At 41.5% G+C, this 20,827-nt stretch overlaps 1 protein-coding gene across 2 annotated transcripts; it reads right to left on the reverse strand.

The window, feature by feature from the left end:
* Positions 1-3,060: 3,060 nt before the first annotated feature.
* On the reverse strand, positions 3,061-19,627 carry ADAMTS1 (ADAM metallopeptidase with thrombospondin type 1 motif 1). Of its 2 annotated transcripts, none has more exons than XM_060770467.2 (9): positions 18,898-19,627; positions 13,133-13,479; positions 11,485-11,617; positions 9,677-9,844; positions 7,878-8,164; positions 6,599-6,785; positions 6,313-6,494; positions 5,616-5,791; positions 3,061-5,242 (listed from the first exon to the last, which is right to left on the reverse strand). In XM_060770467.2, the coding sequence occupies exons 1-9, from the start codon at positions 19,475-19,477 to the stop codon at positions 4,501-4,503; spliced, it is 2,802 nt and encodes a 933-aa protein (XP_060626450.2). In that variant the 5' UTR covers positions 19,478-19,627; the 3' UTR covers positions 3,061-4,500. The 2 variants fall into 2 exon arrangements, with proteins under 2 accessions (XP_060626450.2, XP_060626451.2); XM_060770468.2 differs by having other exon boundaries at positions 6,319-6,494; positions 18,898-19,617.
* Positions 19,628-20,827: the final 1,200 nt, after the last annotated feature.

A 20,827-nucleotide genomic window follows, 5' to 3' on the forward strand; every position in this document is an offset into this window, starting at 1 on the left:
ACAAAAAGAAGGCAAGACAGGATCAGAGCTTATAAATCATGGACTAAATATCTTGAGCAGCAACATCTGCACAGCAGGCCTATGGTAATTAAAAACAATATATTCTTCCAAGAAAGCTATTCCAAAGAAGTAGAATATAAATGCACCAGAATGGCAAACAGCTGACTTTAGTGGGCTTAATAATTATCCTTATGTGGCACCAAAGCAGGCCAACTGCTGACAGAGGTGGCACAAAATAAAGCTTTGATTAAAAAACATCAATGAGAGGTTTGGAACTCCAAAGTGCATGACCTTGGCAAGCTTTAGTTCCACATTTCATGCAAAGTTTGTATATGTAAACGACAGTACAATTTCATGCCTACTCTTGCAGTTGCCAAGTAGTGGTTGTGTGTTTTCTTGGACATGTTCTTGTAAGAACTATGGCCAAATAATACTGCAAGAAATTTCCTGCATGACACAAGCCATTATCCTGATTCATATCACAAATAAATAAAAATACATTAAGCAGCCAAAATAAAATAGAAACTATGTTTTGAAAACTGATGTTTTGTTCTTGCTGGTTTCTTTTCTTTCTTTTCTTCTTTCCTTCTAATCCCTCTAGTATCATCATGTAGGGGAATTCCTGTAAGGAAGAAATCAGAGGTGCAGAAGCTTGGGCATTTTTCATGGCTCTGGAAATATTTGCTGGATATTATATCACCAACCCTTAAAAAGTGACATTGTCTATTTGTCAATGATACTTATATGTTTGTTGAGATACAGAAATGCTAAACGGCTAAAGCATAAGTAGCTAAAAGATTCCCTTTTCCTACTAGTGAATTGCGATTGCTTAACTTTTGAGTTATACAATCACCTATCAAGGTTTGAAAGCCTTGAGAGTAGCCTTCAAGAGTTGAGGACTCTTTTCCTACCTGGTTCTCAACCTGTGGGTCCCCAGGTGTTTTGGCCTACAACTCCCAGAAATCCCAGCCAATTTACCAGGTGTTAGGATTTCTGGGAGTTGAAGGCCAAGTGATCTGGGGACATACAGGTTGAGATCCACTGTCCTAGAAGGTGGAGTAGCACCAACTTTGGTCAGTTTTCAGTACCAGATGTAGATTTCAAAAACCTGCCTACTTTTCAGAGTGTCATGATGATGCTTCACTTTAGCTGACTCCATCCAGTATTTCATGTGGATATGAAAGCATATAGGTGATACAATAGAACCTTCTAGGAGCCTGCAGTCCAAATGTCCCAAGGCTCAACAGAAATCCTCAGTACTACTTTCTGAAACATCCTAGAGGTGGCAGAACCATTGTGCCTCCATGTTTCACAAGGCTAATCCAAAGCTGATTGAATAAAATACCATATGTGGGGTTGCCTTTGAAGACAGCTCGGAAGCTCCAACTAGTCCAACGCTCGACAGCCATGATTTTAACAGCAGCAGAGCACAGGGAGCATACAACCCCCCTGTTGCGCCAACTCCACTGGCTACCGATCTGCTACCAGGCTCAATTCAAAGTGCTGGCGTTGGCCTTTAAAGCCCTAAACGGTTCCGGCCCAAGCTACCTATCCGACCGCATCTCTGCCTATGAACCCACCAGAACTTTGAGATCTTCCGGGGAGGCCCTGCTCTCGATCCCGCCTGCTTCTCAAGCACGGCTGGCGGGGACGAGAAATAGGGCCTTCTCGGTGGTGGCTCCTCGGCTGTGGAACGCCCTTCCTATGGACATTAGACTAGCACCATCTCTAATGGTATTCCGCAAAAAAGTGAAGACCTGGCTGTTTGAGCAGGCGTTCGAATAATTAGTGCAATGATTGGTTAATGAACACTGGAATGGAACAATGGATGACGAATCTGGAACATGTTTTTGATGATGAGATGACAGTGAATGGGTATTGTAGTAACTGTTTATTAATTGTGTAATGTGTTAGGTTGTTAACTGTTTTTATACTGTAGCACTGAATTTTTGCTGTTCGTATTGTTGTGAACCGCTGTGAGTCGCCTTCGGGCTGAGAACAGCGGTATATAAGTAAGGTAAATAAATAAATAAATAAATAAGTGATGATCAAGAGACATGTTTCTGTTCCCTGTGTCTCAGTATAGCTCAAGAAATAGGGAACCACTTTTTCCATGCCAATTCTTGGCTTGAATCCAGATTGAAAAAGATGCAGTTAGATGTATATTTAGAAACAGGCAATTCAACAACTAGAAACAGACTTATGGATACATTCCTACACATGGCACCCAGACCTCTCTCTGAAAATGCTAAGAGTTGGGTGATGGGTGTGCAGTGTTGGCATGCCATCTCTATATGTGAGGGGTTCTTCTTTAAGTGGGAAAGCAGATATAGATGTGTGTGTGTGTGTGGTCATTAACACATATTCCCTGGGAACACAAAAGGGTTTGTTTTCTTACAAAGAATTGGAATAAGTCAAAGAAATCTCATTGGGGGCTATGTTCCTGTTTAGAAGTATAATGGCTGATTGAAATGCAACAGTGCAGAAGCCGCTGCCTTTAGCAATGCACTCATGTAAAATAATTCACCAGAAGGATCAAACATTTCCTACTTCTCCACAGCAAGACATTCAGTAATGTGATGAAAACAAATGAATTAATGTTCCAAGGTACCTTATCTGAGTGACTGTTCATGCAGTGAATTAGCTCATCAAACCTTGAATATTTTTCTGAACATGAAGATTTGATTTTGATAGGATAGGGACCCCAGATGTCCTGTTCCCAGTATTAAACTAAATTGTATGGATTGTACATGGCAATGGGGAGAGGTCAAAACGCTCATAACAACCCCAGTGTGTGAATAAGTTTTTGTCCATTTTACATCTCTGAAAACTACCCAATCAACATGGCCAGTGGCTTTGATGAATAGGAGTTCTGGAAGCTGTCATTCGAAAAAATAACTTTTCCAAATATTCTCAGTCCTATGATGATGCTCCACAGGCAGGAATCATATGGATAGCTATAATGGAATAGGACTTAAGTTATAGGCAATGATAAACTTCCACAATAGCTGTATTTAAAAACATGACTGTTAAATCTCAAAGAAAAAAAATCCAACACAGTTTCCAAAATTCATAGTGTTTATTATCTCTAGTATCATATTATATTGTATAAATACTCTATCCTTGTTATACATCTTCTTTTTTAAAAAGTGATAACTTAGGAGATCATATTAGACAAGAAATATAAAAATAAATAGGTTCATTATATGCATTTATTACAATTATAACCCTTCTTGGAAGGCATTTTAAATAGAAATACTTATAAAGTATGTATCCCCTATAGTAATATATTTTACTATATACATATGGAGAGCCATATTTTTCCATAAACTATAGTCTAGCACATACATTAAAAATATGCAGGTATTGGCATACTGCTGTGGATGGACCTGCTATCCCTCAGCTTCATCATCCCTGCTTTATATGTGACTTGAGCAGTGTAAAAATATTGGGTGCTGCCAATAAGAGAGTTTTTTTCTCTCTGTAGAAGACAGTGTGTTACTGAAGAGCAGTAACGTACAAATACCACCACATGGCAAGGCTGCATATCGAGAAGGTGATGACCATTACCATAAATTCAAAAGGCAGCATATTAGGATTATATTTCATGATGAAACTGGATTTCACAAAGAAACCAATTATATGCATGTGCTCCAAAGCTAAACATGATGGAGTGCTTTAGAGGAAATGAGGCACTAAGCACAGATATACAAAAAAAAACAAAAACGTAAGTCCAGACCAACTAGAGTGGCATGCAACTTTGGAATTGTTACCATTTTAACTTTGCAGACTGAGAGTAATAGCTGCAAAGAATAGACATCTCGTTACAACAAATCATTAATAATTTGCTACTTCAGCCACAGGGAGCACTACATTCTAGTCATCAGGTGACTGATCAAGCAGCCATGATTGTATTGCTTTTTCCTGATAGAGAAATTTAATGTTATATCAAAAATATTCTCTAAAACGATAGCAGCCATGAACAATATAGTTAAAAATTCTCAAATAGTGTGGTTTTGCTTCTTCTTTGTGAGGTAGGCAACACCCAACCAATAATTAACCTTGGAGAAAAAACTGTCTTTCTCTCCCCAACTTTGATCAAGAAAGTACCACAACACAAACACCAGAAGTTAAAAAGTCCAACAAGGCTAAAATCCAATCCTCACTATGACATCAACAGATTGGTTTAAACTTGCTTTTGTCAATGCCTAAGTTTTGTTTACTTGTAAATGATTTAAGAGGAAATTGTAATGCCTTAGGGCTTTGCCTGCTGAAGATGACATAGCCAGTGCCTCTTTGTGATTTGATCAGATTTTCAGGTAACAGTGTGGCTTTTTTTAAACGATTCAGCACTATCTAACGTTATTTGCACTGTCCCATCTCAGTAAATCCACTGTGACTTTTCCCATACAAGTTACAGTTGCTGCCTCCTATTCTCATTTTCAGTGCTTTGGTTTGAAAAATAAAATATATATTTAGCTTTCCCCAACCTATTTGGATTTAGCTGCAGTTTGTAACATTGCAAAAGTCTATTAAATGTTTAGGTTTCTTTGAAAGGTCACAACTTTCCTGTGACATTACGGCACCATCATAGGAAAGACATTTTAATAATCTCTTCTTGAAACCTTTTCCACATGTCTTAGAACATGCTGACCAGTCTCCCAGCTGCCACCGTGGACATGGGGTGTCTGCGCATGGGCGGACGTCACTGGGCTTGAGTTCTTTTGCACAGTCACTGGCTGGCTGTCCATTAAGGTCTCTACATTCTACAGACCTCCTCTGCCAACCAGTTCCGCATGACTTTGAACATTCTCCCCATTCTTCAATAATCCATTCAGATGAAATTGTCTCCTTGATTGCATTGAATGACGCAGTCTTCTTAGTGGAAGTTATCTCAGACTCGGGCTGTACCGATTTCTTCACAAAGTAAGTATATTTAATTTTAGGTCGAAACGAATCACCCACTGTAAGGACCTGTATTGTTAAAGATTCCTTCAGAGCACTAAAGCTACGAATTCTTTCCAATGAGGCAGATGAGCCACTGTATCTTAAAACACTGCCTTTATGAGTAATGTCTTGCTCCATTGTTGACAGTGTATAGTCACCATTGAGAATGTAAGTTCCATCAGCAGCTTTTATAGCAAGGAAGCTACCATCTTGTCTTGCACCTCTGGGATTGCGTTGCTTAACTTCCACATTTGTTGCTCCAGCTGGAATCACCACAACATCATGATAACCAGGTCTATAGAAGAAAAAGGGAGGCATTTGAATCTCCAGCATTTAACTATTTTTTCAAGAATCATAGCAACTACAACAATTTAGGTTGGATCTCCATAAATCCAACATTAGAGGATTTTGTATAACAAGCTTTTTCTAATTTGGTGCTCTCCAGATAACCTGGATTAAACTTTTCATCATTTTTGACCTTGGTAATCCAAAACACTTAAAGGCCACCAAAATGAGAAAGGATTGCAGTACTGTTCAACTAAGCAGTTGATTTTAGAAAACAGCATTTAGTTTCCAAATAGAATAAATATGTTTTTTTACAATTCTAGTAAAAGATGTATGAGCTATTAAGGAGGTTAAAAGAACACAACAAAAGTGTGAAAACATACCTGGAACTAGACAGCATCCCAGACACCTTCTTGCAAGTAGATCCATTGCCTCCACAGACTCCACATTTATCAAATTTCTTACTAGAGCCTATGATGCGATCACATCCAGCTTTTACACATTGTCCCTGGACACAGACTGATGTGGAATCAGGGCTACATAAGGTTCCATCCACAACCTTTAAAAACAACAGCAACAAGGAATCAATGATTAGAAAAGGGAAAATATTACCACTCTGTTAAGAATCAATAGGACCTAAATTCAGTATATTTCACATTTCTAAGATGTTCTTTTCAATAGAAGAAACTTAAGCATATAATTAACTGGTCGACTAAGTTTTAAAAAATCAAGAATAGCTGATTTTTTGCTCCCATTGACAGTAAAATACTGCAATTTTCTCTCTTATGTTCTGGTTAACTGATATTAAATATATAAAAAATAAATAGCACTATTGCAGTTTATGAGAACATATCAGAAAACTTCACAGATCCAACTGTGACAATGATTACTAAGTGGCTGTGCATGCAACTCTTTTAAATATGGTTAATTTAACATTGTATTACAAATTATAAGAATAAAGTCATTTGAATACAAGATTAAATCTGATATTTGACTATCTTTTTCATCAAGCCTAGTAGAAATAATAGGCAGGTCCATATTTGAAGCTTTTCAAAGTATCATCCACACATCTACACTTACATCTACCTTAGGTTGAAGAACGAAGAAATAGCCAGTGCCTTTTGCAAGACAAACTAGTTTGCATCTGTCTTTAGGAGATATTCCAGCAAATTTGGGAGTCCATTCTACTGCAGGCCCCGTTCCAAAAGGAGATTTGGATATATCATTGTGAGTCTCACACTGTTCCTCCCTGAAGGTTTTGCCTGTACAAAGAAAAGACATTTATTAGGCACTGTAGGCTCATCTTTCATTTTACCATATACAATGACATTTTTTACTCATTATGAAATTCCTGGTAAAAACTTACCACCGTTTTCTGGACAGTCTTCAATATTACAGGATCTGTATTGTACTCGTTTTCCTTCACAATATTTGCCTCCATTCTTTGGAACTGGATTGTCACACTCTCTCAGCGAATACTGCACTCCGCCACCACATGATCTTGAACACTCTCCCCAAGGTCCCCATAAGCCCCAGCCTCCATGGACAGGAGTCTACATTTAGAAACAAAAAAAGAACAAAATGTTAAGCTATTTTGAGAAAGAAAATGTTAGACTGTAGTTCTATTATTTATTTACTTTTATAATGCAATTTTTGCACATGGAGCCTTACCACAATTTGGAATAATTACTTGTTTTAACTACATGTGTTAGAGTTTCCTAAGCATGATCTATGGCCATGCTCACTGGGAATTCTGACAATTCTTCTTCAAACAAGGTGCTTTCCAAGGTGCGTGGCTTAACAGGTATGAAAGGTCCAAAGGCCCCCGTGAGATCTTGTAACTGAACATATACACAGCAAAACAAATTACCTTACACTAGTATAACTGGGCTATGTAAAGGTAAAAGTAAATATTTCCTCTGTCATTAAGTCTAGTTGTATCCAGCTCTGGGGGTGGTGCTCCTTTCCATTTCTAAGTCCAAGGTCATGTGGCCAGCATGACTGTATGGAATGTTGTTACCTTCCTGTCAAAGCAGTACGTATTGATCTACTCACATTTGTATGTTTTCGAAGTGATAGGTTGGCAGAAGCTTGGGCTAACAGCGGGAGTTGACCCCGCTGCCCGGATTCGAACTGCCAATCTTTTGGTCAGCAAGTTCAGCAGCTCACTAGTTTAACCTGCTGTGCCACCAGGGGCCCCCAGGCTATGTAAACATTATAGCTATTTCTATAAACAAGTTTCATAGATCTTCTTATGCACATATTTCTGAAATGCAAGTCTGCATTTGTTGTGCAAGAGTCCAAATGTGCCAGAAAAGCTAAGGACATAATTCCACCAACTTTTGGCAGAAAGTTGATGGAACTTCCTGTCAATTTAGTCATTTTGGTTCTCTTACAATCCTGTGGAATTTACCATCTCTCCACAGATCATCAGATCACTTACACACTTACTATCAACTAATCTCCATTCATTCTGAAACATAAACTTTTACATGAGGCTAAAACTACCAAAAATGCTTAGGTTGTCCAAAATGAAACTTGCATGGCTAACAAGATCTCTTTTTTAGTCACAACTCTCAGCTGCTTTTACATGCAATTTCCCTCCCAGCATATTATTTATATTTAATTTATTTTAAATTACTTACCTCATAATGCTTCTTGTCCGTTTTGTTAACACATCTGCCACTCACACACCACTTCCCTTCTCCGCAAGTGGTGCCATCAGCCCAAGGGAAATGTTTGGTTTGGCACACGAGCAGTCCACCAGAGGTGCCAGTACACCACAAAGTTGTACATGTGCTGGACAAATCAGGGCAATGCTTGGAATCTTCTCCAAATGTAAACTGGCACTGCCGGTTGGCATCGTATAATGTTCCAGGCAGATCAGAAGGGAGCTGAATAGGCTTATGAGGCTTGTCCAGCAAACACTCACCTGAAGAAGAATGAAGAGAAACTTTATTACAAAATGAGCTAGTGTTTCAAAGAAGAATAGGAAAAGTATAATCATCCAGATGTTGGACTGTAGCTCCCACCCACCACAGCCATTGCGGAAATGCTGGAGCAGAGCCAGACTGTTTTTAAAGTGTTTTGGAGGGGCAGACTTAAGACTAGTTGAATTTTGTGTACTTGTATGTATGCAACACTGTAAAAGAATGGGATACAGTGACTCATAATTTTACTACTGCCAACCAGAAGTGTTAACTAGGAGGCTATCATGAAAAAAATGTCAAAATAATAACATAAAAAATTATACAATTTCATGGAGTGTAAAATTAATATACAGGCAGTCCCCAAGTTACAAACAATATAAGTTCTGTAGGTTTCATCTTAAGTTGAATTTGTTTGTAAATCAGAACAGGTACATTTTAAAGTGTAACTCCAGCCATATATATAGCTAGCTTTGGATAGAAGAGGAAAGGGTTAACACCCCTGTAGTGTTAGTTTTGCTGTCTGTGCCTTTGTTCAGAAGATTTCACCTCGTTTTGTCTCCCTGTGATAACTGGATTCAGAAAAAATGGCTCGTTGTGAACGCAAATATAGGTGATAAAGTTTCAGTGGAGACACCTTTTCCCCATGATCACTTTTTCAGAAGTAAATTTCCCTTCTGAGGGGTAGATTTCTCTCATTTCCTGTTATCTCACCCCAATTTACTATGAGTTGTTTGTAAGTCAGATGTTTGTAACTTGGGGACTGCCTGTGTAAATGAAAGGACAAAGCATATAAGGCCTGTTACGTGACTATACATTTGGATATAATTCAGGACATGCCTGATTCATAGGTCCTCAGTGGCCTCAACTGCACAAGAGTCAGGGATCATTTGTGCCTGATTTTGGGGAGGTGCTATAGAGCTATGAATTAAATGGGTGGGTGTGATCTAGATCTTAATTCTGATAGTAAATTACTGTAACAACAACCAAATTCATGGCTCTATTGTGAAAATTAGTAAGAGAACGAATGGAAAGGACTTAGGGAGATTGTACACATACCAATCAGATAATTGTTCTGTTTAATTCAGCACTCTCTTCTCTTAATAGTATCTCTTAAATTTATCAGAGATAATCTTTATAGTCTTATCTGGAAATACTAAGAAGTGAATGCCCCCCAAACATGAAATGGGATATGGTGTTTTAATGTATGACTATCCAAAGGCTCATATATAGGAACATGGTAGTACACACAGGTACCAGTCCTACACACTTTTCTGAATACCCTAGTAGTTAGTATTCAGAACCACACTGCACAGGAATATGGACATTATCCTAAGCTACCATGACTAATGTAAAAGTTGCTTTTGTTAGGAAAAAGTTACTTTTTGGAGTTTAAAGCTCCCAGAATCTTCTCAGAATGGTTAAGGATTCCGCAAACAGAATAGGGGATTCTGGGAGTTGATAAAAAAATCTTCAGAATTACAACATTACCAAAATTAACTGAAATTAAAACTCACCATGTCCGTTATCTAAAAATGTAGTAATCATATAAGCACTGCATGGAGACCAGGGCTGGCTTCGATCCAAGTTGGAAAGCATAGATGCCATCATGTGTGAGTCTCTGTTTATGCCATTAATACCAACACATTGCTTTGCATCATCATGGGGCATATTAAACACGTGGCCTTAAAAAAAATAAACATAGGAAATTAATATTGTTTGAAATCATATGCCTATCTAATCAACCATTCATTTTATCCAGTCATAAACATTTGCATGTATTTGATTTGTGTTTTTACATTTTAGAATATTACGTTGGGAAATCCAGTGAAATTCAAATAGCAAAGGGGAAGATTGTTTTCAGGATTAATAGGACACAATTGTTAGTTTTCTTGAACATGTAAGAAGGCTTTTAAAATAAAAATCTCCCTATGACTATTTGCTAATTTACGTTGAATTATTTCTCTCAACAAAATCAAAGTGCACTTTATAATCTCTATAAACAGAACCTAACATTTCAAATACTTTCCCCATTAAACTAAAACACAGTTGAAGGAAGCACTGCATATTACAGGTTGCACCCCAGATCAAAATGAAATTATAATGGGGTATATTTTCAAGTAAAATGGTGGAAGCAAGAGGCCTTCCTCTTGCTTCCGCCACTGTCACAAGCATGATTGGTGGGGACGAGAGAGGGGGCCTTTTTAATGGTGGTGCCTGCCTCTGGAACTTCCTCCCCAGGGAGATTAGACTGGCCTCTACTCTGTCCTCCTTTTGCAGGGATCTCAAAACCTGGATGTTCTAATGTGCATTTGATGATGGTTAGGCACCTGCTTATGAATGCCCAAGTCTAATTGACAGATAGATGGTACTTAGCACTTTACCCCCCACTTGGCCCTATAGTTTGTTAGTTCACACCCAGACCTCTCTAACTCTGATGATGTCCATCATATTTATGGTCACTGGTTGTCAAAGTTTGCTTCTGATACATTTTAATTATGTTTTTATATCCTGCTGTTTTGCTGTTTTATTAGATTGTGATATGTTTTGGTGCTTTTAGTTTTTTAGTTGGTAAACGTGGTTGTTCACTCTGAGCTTAGTCCCACATGTAAGCTGCCCCTTCGGGGAAATGGTGGTGAGGTATAAAAATAAAATTGTTGTTGTTGTTGTTAGCACTGATTGTTAGCATATATATATGCAAAAACAAGGTTAAATACTACCCCCACTTTTTTTGTTGGGTAACAAGTTCTTTGTTATAGTTAGGGAAGGCTGTTCAATTATTTTGGTGTGTTGTGTAGAGTGGGAAGTGAATTGTGCTATGGAGGGGGAAGGAAGTGAATGATTACAATGTGAAACTTGCTATTCTAAATGAGTTACTTTCTAGGCGTTACATTTTTAAAACACTCACGTGCACACAAACACATTCCTGCTGTTGTTTTAAGAAGTTGGGAGAAGAGAGAAGCCTGCAGACATTATGGAAAGGTCATTTGGTCAGCCACCATCTTGTTCCAGAACGGAATCCCCTGATATCAAACCTGTGGCCCTCCAGGTGTTTTGGACTTCATCTCTCAGAATTCCTCACCACTTGACAAGTTGACTAAGGCTTTGGAGGTTGGAGGCCCAGATATCTGGAGGACCACAAGTTTGACAACTCTGCCTCATAACCTCACTGCTGAAGGTCATTACAAAATATACCTCAGTGAAATCTAGATCACTGTTAACAGGAAGAACTCTGTTGATTTAAGCCCTAAATATACAGCAACATGCATAATGCATGCTTTAAAACAAATAAGCTTGTCATAGATGTCTGCTGAATCTCAATTACCTAATTCATGAGTGGTTGTAAAAGCGGCTTGCAAGCCATCATCTTCTATGACGGAGCAACTGCGGTTTGGATCACAAGCAGTTCCCACATCAGCCATCCCAAGAGTATCACATGTCTTGGCACCACACAGATCCTATATAAGGAAAAGAAGAACCGGTTTCATTATTATTTAGGTCAGGAGTTTAACCTTGGCAAGGAAAAAAAAACTGACTTTGGCAAAATGCCTCTCCTTACGGAAAGAACATTACTGCTCAGTATTTCAACAGGTATAAGCATAATTTTCTCTTGGAGGATACACAAGGACTTGCACAAAGGAATAATATTGCTTTGCTCCACGAGCAAACTGCAAACGTGCCAAAAATAATCTAGTCTAATTCAGTAATGCATGGTTCCTACTGAGGTATTTTAAATTAACTCTTAGGTTAATAATTCCACATTTCAGTCAAGAACAGTCTTTCCAACCTACTTCTTACATTTGTGTGCCAATTAAGATCTACCTGTAACATCATGTGGATAAATCACTCCCCTTAATGCAGAAATGGGAACTGTATGTCACTATAGATGTTGGAACTACAGCTCCCAGCATTTCTCACAACTGGCTATGCTGACCAGAGCTGACAGAAGTCACAGTCCAACAACATCTATGCCTGGATCAGTATTGATAGTTTCAACTGGAACAGCTCTTACCAAGTTCTTAATCTGGATTAAACTGTTTTGGTACTTCCCTAATGCAGTCTGGGGGCATCCCTGAAGTCCTTTGGTCATCCAGGCACCTGAATGGGCCAAAGGTACATGGGGACCACCATGTCACCAGCCACAAGTAGCTCCTTGGCAGATGCTTGTTAACAGTGTTACATTTCCTGGTCACATGGCTGGGTGCCCAGATATGATCTCACCAGAAGTAACGTTGTCAGCATGTGTCTGCCAAGGAGCTGCTAGATGTAGGTGATGCTGTGGTGGGTCAATTGAGCATGTGGAAAATTGATCTGGCTGGATAAAGCCTGAACCAGCTCTCTACATCTCCAGAACACTAGGATCACTCTGGAAATCCCTGAAAGCTTCAACGTATATGCAGTTTCTCTTGAGCTGCACTAATGGCTTGATGCAGCATTTATGCTGTGAATCTAGCCATGTATTATCTGCAGCAGCTGAGAAGTGAGTCTGCATTAGTTGGGCCTTGCAGACATGGCCTAAGAAACAAAACTCACTGGTGACCTACTTCGTTAAGAATAAACATGTGTGTTTAGTAGTCATGTATGTTACCTTGAGTACACTGTTGGAATAAAATTAGATATAGATGAAATTAATAAAATAAAGAAAATAATTAAATATATCATTTAATATTGAAAGAGTTGAAAGAATTGAGAACTGAGAGCAGGCCTGCTTCATCATCTTAATGCATGCTGGATAGTATAGATAGTGATTAATTAATCAACATTTAAAATACAGACCATTTTATTTTAAATCCTATCAGATTTTTTTTTAAAAAATGAATTAATGAGTGGAAAAAATAATTTTTGGAGAACAGCTTTCAATCCCCTCAGCTGACCTGCTGGTTAGGAAATTCTAGGAATTTTAGTCCAGGACCACTGCAGGATCTTGGGCAAGAATTTGCCAAAATACTAGTTTTCTCCTTCATTTTCCTTACCTGTCTGGTAAAAAGAATGGCAGTGTCATAGTGCTCTGCATGTCGATCACTGGGTGGGTTGTGTTGCTTTTGCCAGTTGCAGAAGTTCCTTAAGGTGAGAGCAGCATTCGAAGACACATCTGGTCCTTTCTGTTCATCATAGATGACCATTATTTTTACCACCACCAGGCTAATGGAATTCCGGATGCTGGGATGCTTGTACAATTTGGACGCCACAGACATGAGTGTAAGAAGGTAGTGCTTCAGTCCACTGCCATGGAACTCTGCCATAGACTGGTCTGCTACAATCAAGGTTTCCACATAGCGAGGGCTTGACACAAACCTCTTCCTCCTTGTGATTCGATTTCCTGTTATTTTTAAAAGAATTAAAATTATTTCAAATTGAGAACACAATTGTTTATTAAGATCTATAAATTGACATTTCTCAAAGAATTAAACCAGTAGCAAAGTTACAACTGTAAACACTATTATTAAAGGCAAAGTTGAAATAGGAGTCTCAACAGTTCTTTGGCTTCTTCAATCTAAACAGTGTGAATGCTTTATTGTTTACAAGGGCCACTGATGGCTTACCCTGAAGTATTTCCACTGAAGACTGAGATACTATCTGCTTCGCTGCCAGCAAAACAATATCATGTACAATCATGGACAGAGATTCAAATCTTTGGAAGACATTCCTGTGTATGTTTATGCATACAAGGAACAGGGCTTCGTAATAACTATAGCAATTTAGGAATGGAATTTCTAGCCTGTAGAATAAGAAAAAAGGCATTTTCCATAGAAGAGTGTTTGCTCCACTGCTAATAATGGAGAAAACACATCTACTTGGTGAGGAAGAAAGAGGCTGGTGCTGCTTGACACAAAAGTATTTTAAATGTTGGTAATTGCAATGGTACCCTAAAGGATGCCTGACTTGACAGAAGTACATGTGAAAAAGATCTTGAGATCTTGACAAGTCAAATATGAATCAGCAATCTCATGCAGCAGCTAAACAAGCCAATGGGATTTTGGCCTGCAAAAATAGGGAGTATAGTGTCTAGATCCAGGGAGGTCATGCTAACCTTCCATTCTGCTTTGGTCAGGCCACATCTGGAATACTGTGTCCAATTCTGGGCACCACAATTGAAGGGAGATGTTGACAAGCTGGAATGTGTCCAGAGGAGGGCAACTAAAATGATCAAGGGTGACCATTATTATTGGAGAAGCAATGCCCTTCCAGTGGCCCATTTTCTTTTTCTCTTCAGAGATTTGAGGGTTATTGTTTTAGATTATAATTCTCAGTGGCAGTGCTAGCTTGGTGATTCTGGAGTTTTGTTTCATGTCAGAAGCGACTTGAGAAACTGCAAGTTGTTTCTGGTGTGAGAGAATTGGCTGTCTTCAAGGATGTTGCTCAGTGATGCCTGGATGTTTTACTATCCTGCAGGAGGATTCTCTCATGTCCCCACATGAGAAATTGGAGCTGAGAGATGGAAGCTCACCCCACTCCCTGGATTTGAACCGCCAACCTTTCAATCAGTAGTCCTGTCGGCACAACAGTTTAACCCACTGTGCCACTGGGGGCTCTGGAGTTGAAGTTCAAGAAAGCAATGTTTTTTCAGATCCTGTTTCCCATTACAACAAAGACACTGCAGAGGAAAGGTTAACTTTCTTTTCAATAAGTAGCAGTCTTGTGGGAGTCTGGTCCCACCCACTGAGAAATAACATCCCTCCCCCTTTATCCTAGATTTGGCTTCCACGTGAGTGTTGTTTGAAAAACAAATATACTGGAACTCAATTAAAGGAACAAAAATGTTGTTGGAACCAGGGACAAACATTCCATAAAGAATTTGCCCCAGGATTAAACTGATAAAACTCGTAAGACTTACTTTAAGTTCTCCTCTCTGGCTTGTCTCCCCACCATAAAACCTTCTAGATTATGTCATGCTGGCACGGGATATTCAAAGCCCTTGACTAAGATTGTTGGGGCTCCACGTGGAAAGGAGAGTGCAAGAATGAAAGTCTCTGCCAAGGCGCTGATTGCATATGTGACCTACATTTTGTGACCTCACTGCACTGTGTTCTATGCTTCATGTAATGTACCCTTGTCTTACTTTAACTGTCTTTTCCTGTGCCTTCTCATTGGCTGCATGACATATTAAACAGCCTCCATTCACAAGCCCAGCTTTAACTGCAATTTCCTTCTCCTTTTCTGTACCTGCATCAAGGCCACTGGCTGTGGATATCTTCCCAATGAATGATCATAGTGTAATGCAACTGCCATCATTTCAGATACTTTGCTGTCAGCAAACAACAGCTTCACTCTTCCTCAGCATACACTTAAGGACACAGTAAACTTGATTCAGTACTTTTTTTCACCTAGAGTAACTTGCAATGATTTTTCCCCCCATCATAAATGCCATGCAAGTCATTGGAAAAAGGTCTTGATTTATTTATTTTGGTTCAGATTTCGTACCTCCCCCTCCCAAACCCCAGAACTAAAAAAAGGATCTAATTTTGACTGTGGGAAGACAGGAAAGTTTGTTTAATGAAGCACTTACTGCTAGAGCTTCAGAAAAACAATGAATATTCTGTGAGACTGAGGGCCCATCCACGCAGTCATATAACCCAGAATATCAAGGCAGAAAATCTTATATTTGCTTTGGACTGGGTTATCTGAGTCCACACGGCCATATATTCCAGTTCAAAGCAGATAATGTGGGATTTTATTCGGCTGTGTGGAAGGGGCCTCAGAAAATGGAATCACTTATCAAGATCAATTGGTGGAAATGAAAAGTATTTGTTAAACTGTCTCTTTTCACTCATTCCTTGGACAACAAAAATGCTGATAAGTCAGACAGTATCCTATGTAAACTCAAAAACATATTGACATATAATCTAATGTATCAAATAAAATAATCCAGATTATCTGATTTGATCTAGATTAAATGAGTCCACACTGCCATATAATCCAGCTCAAAGGAGATAATCTGGATTTTATATGGCAGTGTAGAAGGGGCCTGAGACTTCTGAATAAACTTGCAAAGATTCTGGCTACAGTCCTATACTGAACACACTTTCTTGGCTTTTTTAAAACATGAAAATCATTTACATATTAAAGCAATCAATTTGTTTTAATGTGACATGTTTTGAAAAACAGCCCAAAAGAAATTCCTTTCACTCTTTAGAACTCAAAGGTCTACATACAATGTTAATCCATTCTGGAAAACCCATTTGAAATGACTGATACTTTGTAGCTACCACTAATTTAAGCCTCATTGATTTCAATGGATCTTCTGTAAAGCAAGATCAACACTGGAATTATACCTCAGTGCATTTCAATAGAATTTGATCTTGATCTATGTGTTACATTCTAAACTCAAACAAAAATTAAATGGAAATGAAGTGTTCCTCAGTTTTACTTCTTAAACATATGCAAAAGACTGCAACTTCCTTGGAAGATTCAAGTCCCCGCCCCTTTTAACTAAAAAGGGACCTAATCACATTGCACTGAAGATGCTTGCAGCACATTCCTATTTACTCTGAAGATCTCTGTAATTCCTTTCATTCTTTCCTATTAACTATGCAGGCTACGGCTAATGGGAATTGTAGTCCAACAACATCTGAAATGCTACATGATCCCTTGTTTTTCAAAAGGTAATTAAGTGTTCAAACTTCTGCCTTTAGCCTGAAAACTCTGTGTTAAAGCTACAACCCTCTGCATGTGTTGCTGTGAGTTCTCTGGGCTGTTTGGCCATGGAGAGAATGCTTCTGGAACATGGCCATACAGCCCAGAAAACTCACAGCAACCCAGTGATTCTGGCCATGAAAGCCTTCAACAACACAGTCCTCTGCACATTTCATTGGAAGAGAGACCTTATTTAACTTTGTGGGATTTATCTCCAAAGAAATATATACAGAACCAAACTTTGTGTTCTAGCATGTAATTGTTGTCACATTCCACTTGGCTGTTCTCTTCAGACTGCTCAATGTTAGAGCATTCTCAACCATTTCATCTCAGATTATGTGTTTTAAACTGTCATTAGGAATGCATTGCCTGCTCTTTCCATTCATACTTGAGCAGCATTACAATGCTCTTCTCATCAGGGGAAGGGCAGTATTCTTCTTACCAAAGTGTTGCTGAAAGACATTTATGGAATAAGTACTTTAATTGGGTTGCTGTGTGTTTTCCGTAGCTGCATGGCCATATTCTCTCCTGATGTTTCACCGATATCTATGGCAAGCATCCTCTGAGGTGAGGACCAGCTAACACCTCTCAACAAAGGACCCCCAAGCAGCAAACAGTCAGACTTTGAAGCTGCAAGGCCATTCAGTGCTAATCAAGGTGGCTAATTGCAACATTCACACTTGCCTCAAGCAGACAAGAGTTTTTTCTCCCACCCTGGACATTCCACAGATATATAAACCTCACTTGCCTAGTTTCCATCAGATCCCTCAACTTCTGAGGATGCCTGCCATAGATGTGGGTGAAATGTTAGGAGAGAATGCTTTTGGAACATGGCCACACAGCCCAGTATACTAACAGCAACCCGGCCATGAAAGTCTTTGACTGCAAATTGAAAACTATAAGCTCTGAAAAAATACTTTACGTAGGCGTAAGTTAGCTTCTACATTTTTACTGCCAATAATTTCCTATTTTTCAACACCATACAGCCTACAGAGTCCATTTGGGTTCTTCTGTTATAGGTGACATCAATTATAAATGTGCAACTAAGTACTTTGCCTGTCTGTCTTGAAACTGGTCCTAAAGCTGCTTGGAAAGGGTATTTCCAGCAACCACTGGGACTTTTTTGAAACCAACTTGCTTAGGGGATCACAAACCAACTTGCTTAGGGAATGAATCCACTTTAAATCTGGTTGCTGCCTCCTGCAGAATTCTGAGGTTTGTAGTTTAGGGAGGAGACTTTAACAGCCTCACTAAATTACAAACCCCACAATTCTTCTGGAGGCAGAAACCGGATTATAAAGTGGATTCATTCTCTAGTGTGATGAGATTGCAAGAGAGGCTCTTAACTTTGTTTTGGGTTTGGTTTGAGATGCTGAACATCATGGGAAGTGGCCCCGTTTGAAAGTGGACACACCACAGTCAACACAAATTACCACTTTGATCCCACTTTGACAGCCATAGCTCCATCCTACAGTGATTTGGTGGTTCATGGAAAATACAAATGTTTGCCTCTACGATTTGTGGAACCTCTTAACTGCCAGGGTTCAGTGCTATGGAATCCTGGGACGTGTCCTTTAGTGAGGCTCTCTTTGGCAGAGAAGACTTTGCAAAACTACAGCTTCCATGAACCCATAGCATGGCAGTCCAAAGGTCAACAAGCTCAGCAGTTCAGTGTTTTAACCCACTGCACAACTGGGGCTCTTTGCATAGTACAATATCAATATTATATATTACTATATTGTACTATACCATTATATTGTAATATTTTTAATAATGTTACATGTAATATAAATATATAATTATAATATCATATTATTAGTATTATATTGCATTACATTCTAATATTATAAATATTATATGTATATTCAATATATTATATTACATTATACATTATACATATACTCTCCCCCAACCCTCCTGCACCTAGTTTCCAGCCTGACCAACACACCACTGTAAGTCCAATAGTTGCCTCTGGACCATTCCAAGCCCTCGGGGGAAAGGGAGGGGGGAAGCAAAGAGCGCTGAGCTCGGCGCATGCGCACCACGCAGCAGCAGCAACCCCGCTGCCGTCCCCCTGGCTCGGGGCTGAGAGAGAGGGCAATACCTGGGCGAGGCTGCTCCTCGGTCTCCTTCTGCTTCTGCTGCGCTTTTTCTTTGGCGGGCGAGGAGGGCTCGTCCACCCCGCACTTGGCGCCTCCTCCTCCTCCTCGGGGGCTCCTGCCGGGCAGGCGGCGCCTCAAGACGTGGAGCTGGCTTTCTTCTCCTCTGGGAGGGCGGGAGGCGTTGGCAGGTTGGATGAGATACTCTGCCCCGCGCAGGTAGAAGGCGCCGCGGAGGCCTCCGCAGAGGCTGAGCGCTGCGACGGAGCCGGGCTCCCCATTGACCGTGCCGGAGTAGAAGCAGCCGCGGAGGAGGGCAGCTTGGGGCGCCTCTGGCTCGTGGGCTGACCCGCGGGGCCGCGCGCCCACCTCCTGCAGCCTCAGGTCCGGCGCCAAGAAGCTGCTGTCGGGCTGCAGCTCCAAGCGGAGGCGCTGGCCGAAGGCGTCCAGGCGGTAGTGGCGGCCGGAGAGGGCGGAGCTGAGCCTCACGGGCCGGACGAGCGCCTCTTCGGGAGCCTCGAGCGCCGCCAGGCAGAGCGAGAGCGCGCTCAGCAGCACCCAGTGGACGGCGCGGGCCGCTTTCATGCTGCGGGGCCGAGAGAGCGCGAGATGCTGAAGCGCGGGAAGGGAGAGTGCCGTCGAAAGCGCGAGCCTCTCGGGCAAAGTCCTGCCTGCCTGCCTGTCTGTCACGGGGAGGCCTCTCGCCTTGACTGCGAGGAGCGGGGCAGCCCGCGCCGGCTCTTATAGGGCTCTCCGGGCGGCGCCCCCCGCCCCCTTGCTTGGGAGGCGGGACCCCCACAGCCCGGCTTTGAGCTCACTGCCTGCGTAACGCGCTCGCCCCCTCTCCCTCTCCCTCTCTCTCTCCAGGTCCTGCCTTGGCATCCTGCCGCCCGCTCTTGGCCGCCCGCCGCGCCCTCCTCCTTCCCGCGAAAGGAAGGGAAGGGAAGGGAGAAGGCCAGGGCCTCCCTCCCTCCCCGCCTGCCTGCCTTCTCAGGAAAGCCCCCGGGGCCTCCATCGAGCTCCTCGCTCCCCCTCCCCTCCGCACCTCTGCCAGGAGCTCAGGTTTTCCACGTAGGAGGCGCCTGGTGCGGTCGCGCGGTGTTCCAGAGGAAAGCAGGCGGAGGAGGAGGAGGAGGAGAGGGAGAGGGAGAGGGAGCCTTTCCCCTTCTGCGCTCCCTGCCAGGGCCTTCCCTCCCCGCTCCCCGCGCTCTTCCAAGCCTCTCCGGGGGGAGCCAAGGCTTTTAGGACAAAAAGACAGAGCCAGGGCGCGTGCGTCTTCCTGGCGAGGGACAGCTTTCGCCTCTCTCCTCTCTCTCCGCTTCCCCCTGACAAGAGCGCCTGCCTGCTGGGTGGGTTTCAGAAGCAGGGCCTCAGGGAGACCAACGCGCCCTCCACAATCGCGGGTTGGCGGGTGGGGTTCTGGAACACGCGCCTCAAGGATTTTCCAGGGAGGTCAGCTTCAGTTGGGGATGATGGGAGAAGAAGTTGGTGCCTCCACTGCTTTAGACACCAGAACTAGCTCCCCCAAGTCCGTGGGCAAACAAACCTTGACCAGGGACCAGCCTCCTCGCCCATCATCCCCAACAACCTATTTTTACATTCTTTCTCACTTTTTCTTCCATGGCAGGAGCAACTTCAGAAACTGCAAGTCGCTTCTGGTGTGAGAGAATTGGCAGTCTCAAGGGATGTTGCCCAGGGGACGCCCACATGTTTTACCATCCTGTGGGAGGCTTCTCTCATGTCCCCACATGAGAAGCTGGAGCTGACAGATGGGAGCTCACCCCACTCCCCAGATTCAAACTGCCAACCTGTCAGTCAGCAGTCCTGCCAGCACAAGGGTTTAACCCATTGCACCACTGGGCCTTTTTCTGAAACGGGCGACTCTTCAGGATTTTCCAGGTCATGTGTTCTGAGCTAAGCTTCCATTGGGGATGA

Source organism: Anolis sagrei, chromosome 3 (genome assembly GCF_037176765.1).
Source record: "Anolis sagrei isolate rAnoSag1 chromosome 3, rAnoSag1.mat, whole genome shotgun sequence".
NCBI lineage: Eukaryota > Metazoa > Chordata > Lepidosauria > Squamata > Dactyloidae > Anolis > Anolis sagrei.

Coding starts and splice junctions, on each gene's coding strand:
- ADAMTS1 (XM_060770467.2), bottom strand. CDS start 19,477: ATGAAAGCGGCCCGCGCCGTCCACTGGGTGCTGCTGAGCGCGCTCTCG. Junction 8,165..9,676: donor ATTTTTAGATAACGGACATG/GTGAGTTTTAAT, acceptor ATTCTTCTTCAG/GTGAGTGTTTGCTGGACAAG. Junction 6,495..6,598: donor AGACTGTCCAGAAAACGGTG/GTAAGTTTTTAC, acceptor TTCTTTGTACAG/GCAAAACCTTCAGGGAGGAA.